Genomic DNA, 19,664 nt, shown 5'->3' on the forward strand with positions numbered 1-19,664 from the left:
TCTGAAATTTTCTAGGGCAACAGTCAGATAACTTGAGATACAGAATGCCGGAAGGTCCCCTGGCTCAAGCCCTTGTGGGGACAAAGCCTTTTACAGCAGAGAAGGTAAAATGGTCTGCGATGAAGACTGGTTCTGGGACTAGACCACAGAACCCAGGCTGCCAAGGGTTATGAAAGGGGCTGGCTCAAACAGGACTTAGGTAGAGAGGTCCTGCGCCTGCCCTAATGTGTGCCGGGATGGGATGCCACGCCTGGCTGGGGAGCTCTTTCCCTACCTAACTACTGTATAACCACAAGCCATGCATAAAGTCCTCACAGAGTCCACAGATAGGGAAACCAAGGGTGGTAGGTGCAGGGAGGAGTTTGTGGGGGCACGGGCATATTCGGGCATGCTTCACGTCCAGCATGGCCTCCCTTCCACCTGGTTGTATTATGGGGACAGACATTGTGTCTGACTGGGACACATGTTCATAGTACTGTAAAACAGGAGGCAGGTAAAGCCACCTTCTAGCAATATTAATTAGACTTGCCCAGTGCAACCAGGGAGACTGGCCAGGCTCAGAGTGAGGGGTGGCAGCTGGAGTGCTGGGGACCCACTCTCTGTTGGATGGCCCCCTGTGGGACCTAGACTGAGCCTGTGAGCTTTCCCCTGACAACTACTAGGACTTTGGGCTACAGAATTTCTGCCTGAGGGCTCTTGGCACTCCTGATGGGACATTAGTGGAAGCTACTCCTGTGACTGAAGGACATAAGATGATCTGGAAACCTGAGATCCTATAATGTCTAGGATGGTGTCTGGGTGTCCACAAGAGTCCCATAACGAAGTGGAGATGCTTTGTCTGGGACCATGTCATCTGGAGAACACAGGAGACACACAAGCAAAGTGTCCCTTCTCCTCCAGACTCTCTCAGGAACTGCATGAAGAGCTGCCGGGCTCGGCCGTGTCCCACGAACACCTCTCAACTGACCAATCAGGAGCTGCTCGGTGTGTGGACAGCAGTTCCAAGGTGAGTGGACAATGCTCCATTTGGAAGGATGTCACTGGGTATGGTGACATGCCTGTAATCCTGGCATCTCCAAAGGCTGAGGCAGGAGGATCTCAAGTTCAAGGCCAGCCTCAGCCACTTAGCAACACCATGTCTCAAACTAAAATAAAAAGGACTAGGGGTGTGGCTCAGTGGTAGAGCATCCCAGGGCTCCATCTCTGGTAGTACAAAATGAAACCAAAAAACAAAACAAAACAAAATACAACTACCCTATGATTAGCAATTTCATTTCTGGCATCTACACAAAAGAATGGAAAGCGAGGTTCCTAAGAGATATTTGTACCCCTGTGTTCATAGCTGCCTTGTTCCCAATAGCTACAGCTTGGAAGCAGCTCAGGTGTCCATTGATGGATAAATGGATGAGTGAAATGTGGTCTATACCTACAATGGGATCTTATTGAGTCTTAAAAAGATGGAGATTCTGAGAAACACTGTAGAACGAATGAACCTTCAGGACACCACGTTAAGTGAAATAAGCCAGACACGAAAATATAGACACTGGCTTCCACTTATTTAAGGGGCCTTAAGTAGTCAAATTCAGAGACAGGAAGTAGAATGGGGGCTGCCAGGGGCTGGAGGAGAGGGAGAAATTGGGGAGTTACTGACCAAAGTGGACGCAGTTTCAGTTTTACAGAAGACAAAGAGTTTTGGAGACGGAGGGGCGGGACGGTTCAGAACATTATGCATGTATTTAGTAGCCCTGATTGGACCCTTAAGATGATTAAAACGGTAAATTTCCCGTTATGTCTATCTTTTACCACGATGTAATAATCGGAAAAAAAAAATAGACAAAATATAAACCTTTCTAAACCCTGAGAGCTCTGGATCTTGGGGCCCTTGAGCAGCACGGGCCCAGGACTGTGGTCCAGGGCCTCAGGGGACAGTCAGGAAGCTGAGGAGGCCCTATGGTTCCTGGGGTCAGGAATGTGTTCGCACCAGAGTCTGGAAAGGGAGAGGGGGGAGACAGGGGTCTGAACCCAAATCTCCCACCACTAGCTGGCTGGCCCTCTGAAAGGGCTCTGGTTCCCGTGTTAGGTAACATGCAGAATCAGGGCTTCTCCAGGAAGTAGCAGCAGGAATTTGGTACCGGGCAGAGCAGGGGTTAACTGGAAGCAGAAGAGGAAACTGGGAGTGGTCTGGGGGGGGCGGGGATGGAGCAGGGATGGAGCCCTGTAGCAGGCACTGGAAAATTCCTGGGAACTGGAGCATGACCAAGGAATTGGCCTCCAGTCTCCAGGCGGGGGAAAAAGGAATGCCGGGTAGGCCGGCTCCTCCCCAGGGCACCTCCCCCAGCCAGCCCACCTGCCAGGGCCCTGGGGAGTATTTACCAAACTGGTGGCCTGGGATGAGCCTCCCTTGGGGACAGAGGCCCCAGCTCCTTTACCCCTGGTGTTGCTCCCTCTCCTGCCACATTGCTCCCAGCTGAGTAACACCTGGCCTCCGCTGCCTTTTCTGAGCTGGTCTGATCCTAGCTGGACCCTGTGCCTTCTTGGTGGCAAGGTCAGTCTGTCTCTCCGTCCTGGGAATATGATCCAGGGCCTTGCACTTGCTAAGCAAGCACTCCACCACGGAGCTACACCCCCAGCCCCTTTCTGATGATTTTTAAATTTTCAGCTGCAGGATGCAACCCAGGGCCAGGCATTAGTTTTGGTTGCTGGGTCTCCTTGGTCTCTTTCAGGCTGGGGCCGGTCCTGCCTTCTCCAACATGACATTGGACATTGTTAAGGGTACTGACCAGTTTTTTTTTTTCCTTCTTTTCCAGAATGGCCCTACTTTGGGCTTGCTGGCTGCTTTCTAATGGTTAGATTCAGGCTGCCCATTTTTTAGCAGGAGTATCGGAGAAGTGATGTGGCCTGCCTCACGGCCTCGTATCACGTTTTGTTCCATTATTGACCACAGTAAGGGGAATCTCCACACCAGGATTTTTCTCTGCAGTTATCGCCTTGTGCTTATTAAGGTATTCTGTAGGGAGATAAGTTGGGTCTATAAATTACCTGTCAAACACTCACCCAAGTTTTAAGCATCCATTTATGCTTACATCCGTTATTAAAATGATGGTTGTAGAGTGGGACTTTTCTAACTACCATTTCTTTTACATCTTTTAATTGGCATTCTAGAGCAAGGAGAGCTTTCATTTCATGCAATTTACTATTAACTTAGCCGTTTGTATTTTTTTGGGGGGAGGCGAATATCAGGGGTTGAATCTAACGTTGCTTAACCAATGAGCCACATCTCCAAGCCTTTTTTCCCCCCATTTTTTAGATACAGGACCTAAGTGGCTAAAGCTGGCTTTGAACTTGTGATCCTCCTGCCTCCACCTCTAGAGTCGCTGGGATTACAGGCATGCACCACTGCGCCCAGGGCTGTCTGCATTTGTTTGATTTTGTTGGACTGGGCATGGAACCCAGGCCCTCACACCTGAAGCTCTCTACCCGCAGTCCTCCGTTTGTATTTAGTGATCAGTATGGAGTCATAGATTTTTGTTTTAGCCAATGAGTTGTGATCCATTATTGCTATATTCATTTTCACACTTGATTTGGTCTGAAGGAGCCCCTTTAAGCTGGATTCTGTATTCCTTTAACACATCTCAACATTCTTTGTTTATCGGTGTTATGGGCTGAATTATGTCCTCCTTAAAGTGCATATGTAGAATCCTAACCTGCTGCGAGATGGGGTCGTTAAAGCCCCAGACAAGAGAATCCCTGGGGAGGGCCAGGTGAATAAGTGGCCTGCCGCTCCCAGGAGCCTCATGGTGAGAACAGCAAGGGCCGCCAGGAGGGGGCGCGCGTGCACCGTTGAACTGCTGGCGTCCTGTGCTGAGTCCCGGCAGCCCACAGAGGGCGCTCGCCCGTCTTTCCTGACCCATCGCAGCCTCCCCAGTGCTGAGGAGTCCACTGCGGACAGAGCTGCTCCTCTTTTAGGACTGACCCAGAAGGCGCCCCCGGCTGCTGTGCAACAGTCTGGGGGAAGCTGGCCTTGGGTGTCATGGACAACTGAGATGCTTTGATGTGGGAGTAAGCAAATACACGTGTAAGAAGAGAAAAGGTTCAAAATCTTCTAAACACCAGGTCCTTTTCCAAAGAGGTCAAGAAACAGGGACTAACCTAGGAGCAGTTACCACCCCTCCTCCTCCTCTTCCTCCTCCTCCTCCTATTATTATTATTATAATACCAGGGATTGAACCCAGGGCACTTAACCACTGAGCCGCATCCCCAGTCCTTTTTATTTTGAGACAGCATCTAGCTAAGTTGCTTAGGGCCTTGCCAAGTTGCTGAGGCTGGCTTTGAACTTGTGATCCTCCTGTCTCAGCCTCCTGGTTGATGGGATTACAGTCGTGTGCCATTGCGCCCCGTCCGGTTTATGATATTTTATATATGGTTTTCCATTGAACCAAACTTCTGGGAGCGATGGCGGATTGCAGATCTTGAGCAGAAAATGTTCAAGATGGGGAGGAACATCTGATCATAGCAAAGCAAGGGAGCTACCAGAGAGGTCCTGGGTCATGTCAGAACTCCCTTTTGATGCTCCCAGAGGCCAAAGCTGGGACAGTCAGAGCATCAACAAAGATAATAACTGCAATGGATTGCAACACATCGAACATGTTTAAAGCCAGGAGATCATACTGAAACTAAGAAAAAACCCTGCCCAGTTAGTTGTTAATTGGAAGATACTAGTGAGCAACTTGTTATTTTGAAAACAGGTGAAGGAAGGGGCAGAATCCAGCTTTTACCTTCTTTCCCATACAAACTTTATCATGCAGTGGTCAAGACACAGGTGGAGGAAAATCTGATTTTTATCAAGTTAGTGATAAAGAAATAGCCTCAGTATCATCGCATTATTTTGTAATCTTTAATAAATTGATGGGCAATGGAGACCTCACGTGCCTCTTGATGGAAGGACAACCAGGAACCCAGAGTAAAGAAAACGGGAAGCTGAGTTGATCCAGCCTCTGGATCAACACAGGGACTACAGGGGAAAGGGACCTGTTAAACAATGTGGTAGGAAGCACTCGGCAACATCCAGGCTGCGGGAAACTCAGGAGACAAACAGCCCACTGTCTGCAACAAAGGAATCACAAGGGGGCCAAAAAGAGAATGGAATAAAGAACCTACAGAGTAAGAGGTTTGAGAGAAATGCCGATTGATTTTGATATATGAATTTTTATGATTTTAACGTGTGACAGTTGTGAAGCCCCTGGAGATTTAAACACCAACTGCGTGTTTTATACTTGATTTTTTTTTGTAGTTGTAAATGGACAGAATGCATTAATTAATTTATTTAAAAATATTCTTGTAGTTGGAGATGAACAGAATGCCTTTGTTTTATTGGTTTATTTGTCTGTGGTGCTGAGGATCGAACCCAGGGCCTCAGCACATGTGAGGCAAGTGCTCTGTCCCTGAGCTACAGCCCCAGCCCGTGTTTTGTACTTTCTAATGAGCTACCTAGTGAAATGTTTATGGATAAGATCACACAGTGGAGGGGATTTCTTTTGAAATATGATACGGGGAGACTAAGGGTTGTAGATAGGTTGGTTGGCCAGGATAATCACTGAAGTTGGCTGTTGGGGACACAGAGGGTCATCATATTGTGTACTTTTGTCTATGTCTGAGCATATCCGAGTAAAAAGTTAACGCACACACGCAAAAGTGGTAATCGCGGTTCAATGGAGTGACGAGGGTGGGTCCAATTATGACGAAGGACCTTACCAAAGAGGACACAGATGGGCAGGGAGAAGACGGCATCAGGAAGCCAAGGACAGAGGCCTCGGAAGAAGCCAGCCTCAGCACCTTGACCTTGGACTCCCAGCCTCCAGAACTGCGAGATCAGAAGTTTCTGTGGCTGAAGCCCCTCTCTGCCCCTGGCCTGTGGGCGCCACAGTGGACCAGAAGACAGCAACGCCAAATCCTTGCTTGTACAGTTACACTCAGTGGGAACCTGTATCGTGTTTCTCCCCCCTCTCTTAAGGTTTATTGATTGGTTGATTGATTGATTTTTATTAGAGCTCTATAATTACACATAGTGGTCGGGTCCATCCCGACAAACTCATAAGTGCATGTAATTCGACTTCAGTTCACGACACCCCCCCTTTCTCTTTTCCCTCCCATTCTTCCTCCTCTCCCCTGTTCTCCTTCCTCTTCTCTTCTAGAATTTTCTTTTGCTCATCTACTGACTTCTCTTTGATAGATTCTTTTTACTTAGGCGTAAAGGTGAGACTCCCTGTGGTGTATTTATATGCGCACATGACATGATTTTTTAAAAGAATTTAGGCCTCATTGCCCCCCCCCTTCCCACTCTCTGCTCTGCCTCTCGAGCCCCTTGGGTGCTACAGATGGTCCTTTATCTTTATGACATGCTATGCTTCCCTCCTCCTTTCCTATTTAGCTTCCATGTATGACAGAAAATAATTGACCTTTGAGTTTCTGAGTCTGGCTTATTTCACTTGGCTTGATATTCTCATTTCCAACCATTCACCAGCCAACACCACAATTCCATTCCTCTTTATGGCTGAGAAGAAGGCCGTTGTGTACAGGTACCATCATTTCCTAACCCATCTACCGACAGGCCCCCGTGTTGATTCCACAATTTAGCGATTGTGAATTGTGCTTCTGTAAACATTGATGTGGCGGTATTGCCAAAATATGATGAATTTAGTGCTTTTGAGAAAATACCAAGGAGGGGGATAGCTGGTTCTTATGGCGGTTCCATCCTAGTTTTTGAGGAGTCTTCCTGTGCTTTCCCAAGTGGTTGTACCGGTCTGCAGTCCCCCCAACAATGTACAAGCGCACCTTCTTCCCCGACAAGATTGTCAACACTGATTAATGTTTGTATTCTTAATCATGGCCATTCTGCCTGGAGTAGGATGAAATCTTGGTGTAGTTTTGATTTGCATTTCCCTGATCGTCAAGGACGTTAACATTTTTCATATATTTGCTGGCCAATTGTTTTTCCTCTTTAAAGAAGCCTCTGTTTATTTTATTTTTGCCCATTTATTGATTAGATTATTTGGTTTTTTGTGCTATTATGTATTTTTGCCTATTTATTGATTGGATTATCTGGGTGGTTTTTTTTGTGTGTGTTAAGTTCTTTTTTAAAAATATTCTTTTACTTGTAGATGAACACAATATCTTTATTTTATTTACTTATTTTTATATGATGCTGAGGATGGAACCCAGTGCCTCACATGTGCTAGGCAAGCGCTCTACCGCTGAGCCCCAGCCCAGCCCCTTGAGTTCTTTATATATTCTGGATATTAACCCCCTCTTGGAATAGTAGGTCACCAAGATTTTCTCCTACTTTGTAGGCTCACTCTTCATGCTCTTAATCATTTCTTTGGCTGTGCAGAAGCTTTTTAGTTTGATGGCATCCCTCTTATTGATTCTTGGTTTTATTTTTGTGCTTTGGGGATCTTGTTAAGGAGGTTGGTACCAACCTCTATATGATGGAGTGTGGACCCTAGGTTTTCTTCTAGCAGTTGCAAGATTTCTGGTCCAATATCTAAGTCTTGCTCCATTTCAATTTGACTTTTGTGCAGGGTGAGGGATAGGGGTCTAGTTTCATTTCTACATATATCTATCCAGTTTTCTCAGCACCACTTGTCTGAAAGGCTGTCTTTTCTCCAAAATATATTTTTGGCATCTTTGTCAAGTATCAGATGGCTGTGGGTGTGTGGGTTTGTCTCCGTGTCTTCTATTCTGTCCCATGGATCTTCACGTCTATTTTGAAGAGTTTTTAAAAAATTTTTTTAAAAAAATCTGAGCTTTATAGTTACACATAGCAGTTGGGTTCATCCCCACAATTTCATGCATGCCTGCAATTTGATTTCAGTTTATGTGCTGTTTTTCTTACTCCAGCTCTGTAGTACAATTTCAGATCGGCAGTCCCTTTTTTTTTTTGCCTAGTATTACTTTGGCTTTTCTGGGTCACTTATTCTTCCAAATGATTTTTAGAATGGTTTTTTCTACTTCTGTGAAGAATGTCATTGATATTTTGATGGGGATTGCCTTGAATCTGTTTATTGCTTTTGGTAGGATGGTCGTTTGACTGTATTAATTCTGCCTACCCAAGAACGGGTGACGTCTTTCCATCTTCTAAGGTATCTTCAATTTATTTCTTCAGTGTTCTATAATTTTCATTGTAGAGCTCACTTACTTCCTTGGTTAGGTTAATTCCCAAGTATTTTAATTTATTTTTTGAGGTTTTCCTGGTTCTTTCTCCACTGCATCTCTGTTGGACTATGGGAAAGTTATTGACTTATGGATGACCTTGTGTCCTGCCACTTTGCTGAACTCATTCATAAGCTCTAGAAGCCTTCTGGTGGGGAATTTTGGGGTCTTCTGTATATAGGACCATGATTCCTATTTGTATCCCTTTGATTTCCTTCTCTTGCCTGATTGCTCCGATTTTGCTAAGGATTTTTGCATCTCTGTTCTTCAGGGATATTGCTCTGTAGTTTTCTTTCCTTGATCTATCTTTGTATGGTTTTGGTATCAGGGTTACTGGGTCATGTTTTCTGAACATTGATTTCACATAACATTCTGTCCAAAAATATTTACTGAGCATCTGTTATGTCCCAGGCCCTAACTTAAGCAATGCGGGTTCACCAGAGCACAAGACAAGAGTTAAATTTCTGCCCCGGAGAGCTCACACTCCAGGTAAAGGAGACAGAAAATCAGCAAGCGAAGTGAATTCTAGAGCTTTTGAGACTGTAATGCCGGAGGGAGCTGGGAGCAGGAGGGGGACAGACTGTGGGGGAAGAGTGTATTCCCTATAGCTCCAGGTGCTTTTCTTTATAAAGACTTAATGCACACGCATCATTCTAAGAGCAGAAGAGTCCTTCCCGTCAATAAATTCCCTGCTCTTAGAATCTGGGGTGTTTTCCAACTTTCACGGGTATGTGTAGATTCCCTGGGAAAATCTTCAGAGTCGATAAACAATTTATAGCTGATAATTACAGACATATGTATATGTGTGTGTATGTATGCAATTATTAGCTACAAACTACATATGTGTCATTTATAGATGTAGATATATGTATTTCATATATACATATGTGGAGTCTATTTGTTAGAGTGGGATTAGCAGGCCTGAAGGAAGAAGAGTTTATAAGACAGTGATTTGATGTTGCCAAGTAGCCATTCAAGTAGCTGGAACTCATGGGCCATTCGAGACCTGGTGAATCTGTGTGGAGTGGGTGGGTGTCATGCCCACCTTGGCCTGTAGGTGTCAGTGCTGGGTTCACCGGCTGCTGGGGAGGCTGTTTCTGGGGAAAACAACCCGCCCCAGGAGGGACCCAGGCAACCTCAGAAGAGACAGGTCTGCTCTGTGTTGGGGCTCTCGCTCTGTCTTTTGTAAAATAACGCTTAGCTCCCCCCCCCCCCCCTTAACAGCAATCGCTGAAAAAAACCTAAGGCAAGTCTAAGAAGAGAGAAAAAAAATTGCCCCTAGCATTTGGATGTCATCAAGGTGACTTGATGTCCTTGGTTCCTGGTTAGCCTTTGGTCTTGTGTATGTTTGAAGCAGCAGCCGCTCAGGCTATTGCGCCGGGCTAGGCTCTGAAAGTTTCCTAGGGTCAACTCATTCAGTCAGGACCTAAAAGGTAGGAAGAGTTCTCTCCTGGGATGTCACCTGCTCCAGAAGGAGGGAGGTGGGGTGTGGGAGTCGGGTCCAAGGACAGATGGCCTCTGGGACAACCACAGGGGGGACAGTGGCTCTCTGGGGGAGGCAGGCCATCAGCCAGGCGGCCCTTTAACTTGAAGTTTCCTATGAAACTTGTATCCCAGGCCCCCCCACAGCACCTGGCGTGTGGTAGGTGGGTCCTGAGGAGAAGGGTAACGAGGGGGACAACAGCGCCACTCTTGCAGTGCTGTGCTGGAGAGCAGCCTCGTTTCCCCCTTGATTTCTCTTTCCTGTTCCTTCTTCCTTCGGGACCCCCCTCCCTCTGCCCTCTGACCCCTGTGGGGTTGACCCCTGTGACTCCTCTCCCTCTGCCCTCTGACATCTTGGGTCTCACCCTAAACTAAATGGCTTCCTTACTGTTCCTGGGTGACCTGCTCCAGAAGACTGAGGGCTTTGTCCACCTGGTCCCCCTTCATGGGATTCTCTCCCCAAGATAGTCTGAAGCCAGCAGGAGAGCCGTGCTGGCCATCTGTGGGGTGGGAATGGCTGCGGCATCCACAGGGGCCCATCCTGTGGGAAGCAGGGCTGGGGAGGACACTGCAGGAGTGGGTGGCAGAGAGCTGGTGACTGGAGCTCCTTCTCCGTCCTGTGAGGAGCTGGGGGACCACCAGGGCCGCCCACCCAGGGCAGAAGCCTAATGTCAAAGGTCCTTTAGAGGTGGACAGAGCAGAATCTATTTCAATTATCCTCTGCCCCTCTTCTGGACGAGGAGGTAGTGAGGTGGCACCGCTGTCCCTTCTGAGAGGGCAGAGGATCAAAGACCAGGGACAGGGAGGAGGGAGGGGCTTTTGGTCTCTCGGGTTGGCCTCTTGGGCCTCTGGGCCTGCTCTGGTTCTGCAGCTGGCCCACGCTTCTTCCTTGGGTCTCTTTTGCATTCGGGCCAGTTGGCTTTGGCTTTTCTCCCTTGCGCTCTAGACTATATTCTAGAATCTTCCTTTACTGGGAGGGGTCACCCCGACAGAGAGAAAAGCGACCATTAGTGTTAGCACCATTGCAAATGAAATCCTTTATTCTCCACTAACCCTGAGGCTTTGTGGAGCCCCGAACAGCTCCCGTCCGCTTCCCTGGGTGGGAATCTGACAGCTGTGGCCTCCATCTGTGTTGGGGACAGGCCCGGCAGCCTCCTGGGGAAGCCCCAGCATTTAGGCTGCAGGGGCCAGGCCGATTCTGTTGTTGGCCCGATCGAAAACGGTGAAATAGAGTCTCAGGAAGATGTCCCCCAGGACCCAGGTCTCGGGGTAAAACGGGTGGTCTAGACCTTCAAAGCCGCTGTGGCAGGTGTGGGAATGACTCTGGAGAATTGGAAACATGGGGTAGTCACTCAGAGCCCCACCTGTCCCCCCCTCCAGTATTCAGAGCCGGTGGCTTCCCAGTGTCACACCCCTCCTTTCACAGGAGTCACTGAGCGGCTCCCCTGTGTGGCTGCAGAAGTGGGGTGTCCCGCTGGGCCAGACTGCGCCATTCCCTCGCCCTCTGCTGCTTCTCCCTCCTCCCCCCTCCCCAGCCCCTCACTCCACAGCACTGGGCTCCGCGGGCCCCCAGCAGCCCCTCTGGACCCAGTTCCCCGGCCTCAGCCACTGCCTGCTGGGCTGGGTCACTCCTTGGTGCCCCTCAGCATTGGGACATCCCCCGTCTGCAGGCCAGTCTGGGGACTTGCCTGCCCACGCCTTCTCCTCGCACGGTCCTGGGCACCATGTGCCCGGAGCTCAGGTAGACCTGCCCCTGGCCAGCGGCCCCCTCCTGCCGCGCTGTGCCTGGGCTGAGTTGGTTTCCTCTCTGTGGACAGTCTCTTTTAGTCCCTTGGGCCTGCCCTGGACTCTCAAGGGCACTGACTTGTATTGAGCCTCTCCTGTGGGCCGTGCCGAGGGGTCCCTGTGCATCCGCCATTCACGTCCACATCCCACCCCCCGGCTGTCACTGAGGTTTATGGAGGTCAGAACTGGGCCTTAGCAAGATGCGGTGGTGACCTCAGGCTAGGGTGACCCTAGCACTTCTCATCCAAACCAGGGCTGTTTTGAGATGGGGAGGGAGCGCTGTTCATAACGATGGCAGGACTGTCCCTGTCACTATTGCTTCGGCCTATTTCAGGGATGGCGATAGCCAACTTTCCATGTTAAACCACTGGAGCCACATAACCTCTGGGGGGCAGAGACCCTGAGTCCCCTCTCCTTGCCCCTCACGCTGTGCCAGCTCCGGGTGACGCTTGCTCTTTATGCCTGTCCAATGCTTGTGTTGTGGATGCTCCCGCCCAGCTCCTTGGGCTGGGCAGCCGCTGTAATTCACATTGTGACCACCAGGGGCCCTTCCTTCCTCTCAGCCCCAGGATTCCCACCAGCCCCCAGATGGCAGGGCCGGTCCTGGGATGGGGTCCTCACCTTCCGGACGTAGGCACTGGCTGGCACGGGGTAGTCGACGCCGTTGATGGTGAAGAGGATGTCAGGCAGGGCGTCGATGGTGTCACAATCCACGACATACTGTCGGGGGGATGGGGGCAGAAGGTTGGTCCCGGGTGTGGGGAGCCCAGAGTGAGCTGCGGCCCCACCCCTTACCTGGCCGTGGTCGTAGGGCTGGGCGTGGATGAGCTTTTGGATGTTGAGGACGTGGTCAGCTGGGCCACTCAGCAACGAGGTCCCAGTGTCGATGATGCCCTGGCAGCCGCCATCACAGGCGATGACCTTCCCGTTTACGGAGATGCTGAGACAGGGCGCAAAGCAGACACCAGGGTCACTGTGCAGCCACCCGATGGCCCGCTCCCTGGCTGTCTGCAGAAGGGCCCGGCACCTTGGCCTCTGCACCCCTGCTTCCTTCTGCATCGGTCACCCTACACCTCTTTAACTGCCTTTAAATTGGTTTGTTTTTGGAGATGGGGTCTCTCTCTATTTTGGAGATGGGGGTCTCTCTCTGTTGTCTCTCTCTATTGCTGGTGTCCGACCTCTGGGCTCAAGCGATCCTTCCAGCTCAGCCTCTGGCCCTATAGCCCTCCACCACTGCCCGCTTGCCTTTCCATTCTTGAAATCCTGCTGCTCTTTCTGGCCCCAGGGCCTTTGCACAAGCCGGTCTCCCTTCCTAGAAGGCTCATTTCTCCTCATCCTCCAGTTTCCAGCTAAACTGTCACTTTTTCGGGGAGTCTTGCCCGCAGACTAGATGGGTTTCTCTCTTGGTCACGTCTGTCTTGCCTTCCTGGTTCCCAGCAGGTAGCCCAGTGGTACTTTATTAACAGTGTGACCCATTGTTCACATAGTCAGCCCTCCCAGGTGTGGGGCCCGGCACCCACACACGGCCACTGCTGCTCAACACGTTGGTTGAGGGAAGGAAGGAGCCAGGGACAGCCAAGCGCTGCCTCGGGCCAGACCAACTCCGGGCCAAAGTGAAGATGGCGGTTCCATACGTGGCAGTCCCTGGCTCAGACACGGCCCCTGACCCAGGCAATGGCTGAGGCAGCCTGAGGGGAAGGCTGGCCTGGGCTGGGTGCGCTGTCCTCGTGGATGCTTCCAGATCTTAAAAACCCAGCAGACTTCTCCCTGCCGCTGGCCTCTGCCCATGGGTGACCAGTCTTCCTGGCTGCCCAGGGTTTCTGCTATTTTCAAACTGAATTCCCTGGGTACTGGGAACCCCGGGTCCTAGGCACAGTGGGATGGTGGTCACTTGTCGTGACTGTCCAGCTGGCTGGACTTCTCCCTGATCCCCCGTCTCTGCTCCTCAGGGTCCTCAGATCATGCTTCCCACCTGCCCCGGGCACGGTGCAGGCTGCGGCACCCTCACGGCCTCTTCCAGAGAGAACCGCTCCCTGGCCGGCAGCCGGGCCTCCTGCAGAGCCCTCGGCTCGGGCCTGCTCCATTTCTGTCTGGTCAAGAAGCCTGGAGAGGTTCCGAAGCCATGGCTAGGAGGGGTGTGTGTGTGTGTGTGTGTGTGTGTGTGTGTGTCTCTGTGTGTGAGTGTGCGACTGGGTGAATGCCTTTGTGTGACCCTGTGCGCGTGTCTGGTGACTGTGTCTTGTGTCCACCTCGGTGGCCGTGTGTGTTGCTGTGCGTGGACGTGGGTGCCCGTGCCTGTCCGAGCGTGGACCTGCGTGTCCGTGTGATGTGCGTGGGTCCGGGCGGCGTCACCTGCGGCGGGCGGGGAGGCGGGGGCTTACCTGTCCATGGCTATCTGCCAGTAGGAGGGCTTGGACACGGGCACCCAGGTCAGCTGCCCGCTGTAGTAGGAGGGGTCCACCCCGCCCAGCATCAGCACGCTGCCCTTCTCCTCGTTGCTGGAGGGGGAGGAGGCGGAAGGTCATTGCACGTCACTGTTGGGCTGCTTATGTTGCACACACGGCCTGGCTTCTCCACCTCTCTCTCTCTCCCCTGGACGGAGTATCCACCTTCTCTCCTAAAGAGTCTGCGGCAGCCTCTTCCCTGGCCTCCCTGCCTCCACTCTGGGGATTCTCCGGTGGCCACCAGGATGAGCTTTCACGTATGTAAACTGGATGCTAATGACTCTGACTGATCATTCCACAATAGGTACATGTATCAATTCAGCACGTGGCATCCCATAAATTTGAACAATTATTACAAGTCGATTAAATTCAAATAGAAGGTAAAACAAAAACAGGTCACAGGGCTTCCCTGTTCGACCCCCTTTCAGAGACCCCCACTCTCTTAACCCAGACCCCACCCTGGGCCATGCGGCCCTCTGTCTGGTCCTTGGTGCTCCTTCCTCCTTCCTCCTGGGGGACTTTTATTCCCCCTCCCCCTGCGGGAACTTTGCCTCTGAAGCCCCTCCCAGCGTGAGCCCATAAAGGGCTCAGAGAGGCCGCCCATCCCTGTCTGTTCTATCAGCCTGATTTATTGCTTTCTCCAAACCAATTACTGTCCCCAGTTTTTTCACTTTTATTTGTTTACTTCTTTGTTGACTTCCTCTCTGCCTCTTGTCACCTGACACATAGTAGGTGCTCAATAAATGTTTGTTGAATGAATTAATGCCTTTGATTGAGTGGGAGTGTTCCTGAGGCTCAGGTTCAAACCCTTGCTTGAAGTTATGCTGTGGAGCTGGGATTTGAACTCAGCTCCCCCTAGAGCTCAGGGCTCAACCACTGACACAGATCTATTGTCTGTGCTTTTGCCTTTCCTCGATCCCCTGCCAGACCCCAGGTCAGCGGACTTCAGCTTTTCTTTGTCTTCTTTCTTTTTCTTATGTGGTCCTGGGGATTGAATCCAGGTGAGCTCTGCCTCTAGCCATACACCTCCCAACTCTTTTTTAATTTTTTATTTTGAGAAGTGGTCTTGCCAAGTTGCCCAGGCTGGCCTCAAACCTATGATCCTCCTGCCTCAGCCTCCCAAATCACTAGGATTACAGGTGTGTGACACTTCACCTGGCTAACTTCAGCTTTTCTTTGCCAAGAGCCGTGGCTGGAGACTGAATGGACTGACCCCCAGCGTGGGGGAGCATTCTGAGGACTGGGGCAAGTCCTGCCTTGACCAGTACCAGACTGGACTGTCTTATGTAATGGCCTTCCCTGAGCCTTAGTTTCCTCATCTGCCAGATGAAGGCACGGGGCTCTAAGGGTCAGCAAACTCTTTCCATAAAGGGCCAGATTTTCCATCTTTGGTCTTTGCATGTGGCACAAAATCTTTTGCATCTTTCAACACCATCACCATAGTGTGAAAGCAGCCAGACATCGGTAAATGAATGAGCACACTTGTGTTTCAATAAAACTTCATTTACAAGGCTGGGCACTGTGGTGCACACCTGTAATCCCAGCGATTTGGGAGCCCGAGGCAGGAGGATCGCAAGTTCAAGGCCAGTCTCAACAACTTAGCAAAACCCCGTCTCAAAATAAAAAATAAAAAGGGCTGGGGATGTAGCTCAGTGGTAAAGCGCCCCTGGGTTCAATCCCTGGTATTCTCCTCTCCAAAAAAATCTTCATTTACAAAAATAGATGGTGGGCCTCAACTGGACCCAGGTCACAGTCTGCTGACAACTGGACCCGACTACTTCTAAGGAATGTTCTGGATCAGACAGTCACAATTTTGTGTGCAACTGGACGTGTGTTACAGCCAAATTGGAGAAGGAGCTTGCTGGCCCCAACTTACCGGCTCAGGTAGAAGGCAAAGAGGTTCTGACCGATGAGGCCCTGTCTCCACAGGTTGTCAAAGACGGGGGTGGTTCCCGGGAAGGCCAGGCTGGGGTAGCTCAGGCCCAGGACGCCATCGAAGACGGCGTGTTTCATGAAGTTGCCAGGCTCCTGCAGGCTCAGGCCAAATGCTTGGGCCACATCCACAAGGCCCCCGATCTGCGGGAGAGAGGTGTCACCGCGGGGGGCTGGGATGCGGGGCTGGGTTGGAGTGGGTGAGGAGAGGGCACTGCCCCCTGGGAAAGCACCGAGGCCAGGCCTTGCCACGGTGGCACCTCAGAAGAGTCTCCAGGCAGGAGCCCCCAGGGCATCTGTGTGGGTCCAGGACACCCAGCGTCCCCGGGGCTTCTGAAGGTCTGCCTGCAGCTCTCCTGGGGTGGTGCATGTGTGTGCACTCGGACACTTTTGGGAGGGTGCAGGCCACAGGTTGATGAGATTGTCAAAGGCCTTCAGGACCCCGCGGGGAAGAGCCCACCGCTCAGCAGATTCTGATTCTGTCCTCTGTTTTTCCTGAGTAGCATCTGGAGCCAGTTCTACTTTCTCTTGAAAACTGAGCCACACCCCCTGTCTGTCACTTACCTGCTGTGTGACCCTGGGCAAAGCCCTCCCCCTCTCTGTTCCCTCAAGTGTGAGAGTGGAGATCACAGCAGTGCCTGCCGCGGGGTGGGGGTGGGGGTGGGGTTACGGAGAGGATGCAACCAGTGAATTCAACAGAATGCCTGGCACAGCGGGCTGTGGAAAGTGGGTAGTTTTAACCCACTTATCTCCCTGCTGCTGGAAGAACCAGCCTTGTGCCTGCTGATCCCTGTACCCCAGGCTCCTGCAGCTGGAGGAGGCCACTCTCTGGGTTACCCCAGGGGAGCCAGTGTGCCCCGGGGACACAGCCCCGCAGGGTGGGTGGCCAGCGGTTGGTGGAGGGGGAGACTCCAGGAGGGACAGGCACTCCCAGCTGACCCTGCTGTGGTTCTGTAAGTGGAGGTCACTCCCGGGACCCGCCCTGCCTCAGCCTCTGGATTCTACGTTACCCTGATGGTGTCATAGGCGAGAAATCCCGATATGGCCGCAGAGCCGTAGACGAGGTTAAAGAGCTGGCCGGAGACCAGGAAGGTGGAGGAGCGCAGGGGGTCGAAGCTGCTGTGGCTGGCTGCAAGACATCGGGGGAGCACCAGTGAGGCTGCCCGGGACCCAGAGGGTGGAGGGACACGAGGGGGCAGGGCAGGGGACAGGGACACTCACTGCAGGCCCCGCTGCTGCAGTAGACGGAAGGCACCCACAGGTCAGCAGAGCCCGTGTCCAGGACAACCTTGAAGTCCTGGGGGGGTGTGCCGATGCTGACGATGCCCACGTAGGACACCTGCGGGCGGGAGGGCGAGGCTCAGGCTCCTGGTCCATCCCTCTGATTCCCCCAGTGCTTGCCCCAAATTCCCCAAACCACTTCCCAACTGCCCCACTGGCGCCTCCGCTCAGGCCAGGGCCTCCACTTGGCCGCCCTGCAGTCTCCCCTGCGGCTCTCAAGTCCTTTCCAGCCCGCTCTCCTCTCCTGCATGCAGCACCCAGGCTACCCCAGCCCCTGTGCCCCTTCCTTCCCCTAAAGTCAAAGCAGGCCCTCCGCCGCTGGCCCTTGTGTTTGACCTTCAGTTTTTCTTTGCCCATTTCTCTGGTTGGGCTATAGATTCTGCAAGAAGAGGCGAGGATCTTGGTTCTCAGTTTTTACACCCTGCGCGTCACCAGGTGCGCTGACTTTGTGCAAATCTTGGAGCTTTAGCGGTGGAGCTGCCTCCACCTGGGTATGGAACTTGAACTCTGGCTGGAGTTTTGCACTTGATTAGACGTGGCTCACCCTTCAGTGGGGATCAGTGATCCACTACTTCGGAAAGAATGAAAAACCAAACGCTGTGGCTCCTGGGTGCCCGCGACGATTGTTGGCACAGAAAGGACTTACCTGGCACTTGGTCCCTGTTAGGCCCAGTCTCCACTGTCCCACGACCGAGGCCAGGGGTTCTCTTAGGGGGAGAGACCACTGTTCCCCCTGCTTCTGCCTGCAGGACCCCCCCCCCAAGCTGGCTCACGTTTCCCGGGGAGCCCCAGGGCTGGAAGGAGCCCTAGGGGGCGCTCTGGAGCCACCTCCCACACACTCACGTCCAGGTAGTTCCTCATGGGTTCATAGGCTACTCCTGGGTCTGGACGGTTGTCAAGAAACTTGTAGGCCAGGCTGTAGGGATATTTCTCCAGATAATCATCCAACACATTGTTTTCCTGCAGGTTTTCTCGCATGGATTTGATCTTCATCAGCGGGATTCTTTAAATACCATTGGGAAGGAGGATAAATGAGAGACAGCCCTGGGCTACAGTATGACTGCGGCATTTGTGTTGTAACCGCCCTGGGCATCTTACAAGTATTCTCCCGAGTGTCATGGGTGCAGGTCACTGCGTGCCATGGAAAGACCACGAACAACAGACCTATGTTTGAATCCAGGTTCTGTTGTATGATCTCAGGCAAGCCATGTGACCTCTCTAAGTCACAGTTACCCTCCCTGTCAACAGATGGAACCAGGCGCAGTGGTGCACACCTGTCATTCCAGCGGCTAGGGAGGCTGAGGCAGGAGGATCACAAGTTCAAAGCAGCCTCAGCAATGGCGAGGTGCTAAGCAACTCAGTGAGACCCTGTCGCTCATAAAATACCAAATAGGGCTGGGAGGTGGCTCAGTGGTCAAGTGCCCCTGAGTTCAATCCCCGGCATCCCAACCCCACAACACAAAACAAAGAAAAAGAAAGAAAAAGATAGATCTCCCTGAGCAAAGAAGCCCAAGAGATGGAGAGGTAAAGGGGAGAGAGAGTCACAGAAACACACTTATACATGGAAAGAGAGAGAGAGAAAAAAAAGAAGGAGGAGGAGGAAGAGGTGGGGGAAGAGGAGGAGGAGGAGAGGAGGAGGAGAGAACAGAGAAGACCTAGAAATGAATGTGGCCGAAACGCTGTTCCCAGATGTGTCCACCCCTGCAGCTGCCCAGGTTGTATATGAACAATTCTGGGGCGTGCCATTCACATAACCGACGATGTGACTTGTGACCCTCAGGACTGGGTCCCCCAGAACACATGGCAAGCAACTCTTCAATAAACGGAGACTTAAACTTCATGAAAGCCAAGGAAGATTCCATTTCCTTCTCCACCCTGGACGGGCAGGAGAATAGAGGGCCAGAGAATAAGGGGGCCAGAAAGAGACCAGGAAGAGCTGGTGCGGCTTGTCCCCCACTTACGTGACCAAGCACTCGGAGAGGGCCACGAGCCCCAGGACCCCAAGCCCCTTCATGTCCTCCTGGGTTTAGGTTCCCAGGTGGGAGTGGGTCTGAGCACGCCGGCTGCCCAGGGCTGCTGGTTAAGTACTCTCTGTCCAGCCCTCATCACCCCCCCAGGGCCAACAATGGGTCCGATAAGGAATGCAAACCTTTTTTTTTTTTTTAATGTGATTTTTACCCCATCAGCAGCCAGGGCCCTCAAATTCTCAGAATTCAGAGATTTCCCTTGTAATCTCTTCCTGGGGCTCGGCTGCAGGAACACAAACACCTGACCTAAGGAGGAGGGGGAGCCCTGGCTATCTCGGAGATAAAGGCCCGTGGAGACTGTGACCAGAATAAGTGCCAGGTGCCGTGTCTGACGCTCACACCCGACCGGCCAGGGAGCTGTCATTGCAGTTCCGCGAGAGGACATGGCGGGGGAGGTGAGGTCTAATGCACAGTGCACCTGATGGAGGAAGCCCACTGGGATAGGGGGGTCTACTTGGGGGACAGCTTATTTGAGGCACTTGGGATGCCAGTCTGCTTCAAGGAT

The 19,664-nt window shown here is 51.8% G+C and overlaps 1 protein-coding gene and 1 long non-coding RNA gene across 2 annotated transcripts; one reads left to right on the forward strand and one right to left on the reverse strand.

The window, feature by feature from the left end:
• The first annotated feature begins 2,390 nt into the window (after positions 1-2,390).
• LOC124092661 (uncharacterized) lies at positions 2,391-5,691 on the forward strand. Its single transcript, XR_006851688.2, has 3 exons — positions 2,391-2,545; positions 2,808-3,002; positions 3,308-5,691. It is a non-coding gene; the product is annotated as an uncharacterized LOC124092661 (long non-coding RNA).
• Positions 5,692-10,820: 5,129 nt separating this feature from the next.
• On the reverse strand, positions 10,821-19,146 carry LOC124093337 (pepsin F-like). Its single transcript, XM_046445768.2, has 9 exons — positions 19,094-19,146; positions 17,976-18,135; positions 17,069-17,190; positions 16,862-16,976; positions 15,796-15,995; positions 13,857-13,973; positions 12,271-12,415; positions 12,097-12,195; positions 10,821-11,013 (listed from the first exon to the last, which is right to left on the reverse strand). Exons 1-9 carry the CDS (start codon positions 19,144-19,146, stop codon positions 10,864-10,866), a joined length of 1,161 nt encoding a protein of 386 aa, XP_046301724.1. The 3' UTR covers positions 10,821-10,863.
• Positions 19,147-19,664: the final 518 nt, after the last annotated feature.

The sequence above is a fragment of the Marmota monax genome, unplaced genomic scaffold (genome assembly GCF_021218885.2).
Source record: "Marmota monax isolate L192 unplaced genomic scaffold, Marmota_monax_Labrador192_F-V1.1 WCK01_AAM20220418_F8-fsc00038, whole genome shotgun sequence".
NCBI classification, from domain to species: Eukaryota; Metazoa; Chordata; class Mammalia; order Rodentia; family Sciuridae; genus Marmota; species Marmota monax.

Coding starts and splice junctions, on each gene's coding strand:
- LOC124093337 (XM_046445768.2), bottom strand. CDS start 19,146: ATGAAGGGGCTTGGGGTCCTGGGGCTCGTGGCCCTCTCCGAGTGCTTG. Junction 17,191..17,975: donor CCATGAGGAACTACCTGGAC/GTGAGTGTGTGG, acceptor TCCCGCCCGCAG/GTGTCCTACGTGGGCATCGT. Junction 12,416..13,856: donor TGGCAGATAGCCATGGACAG/GTAAGCCCCCGC, acceptor GCCCTGTCTCAG/CATCTCCGTAAACGGGAAGG.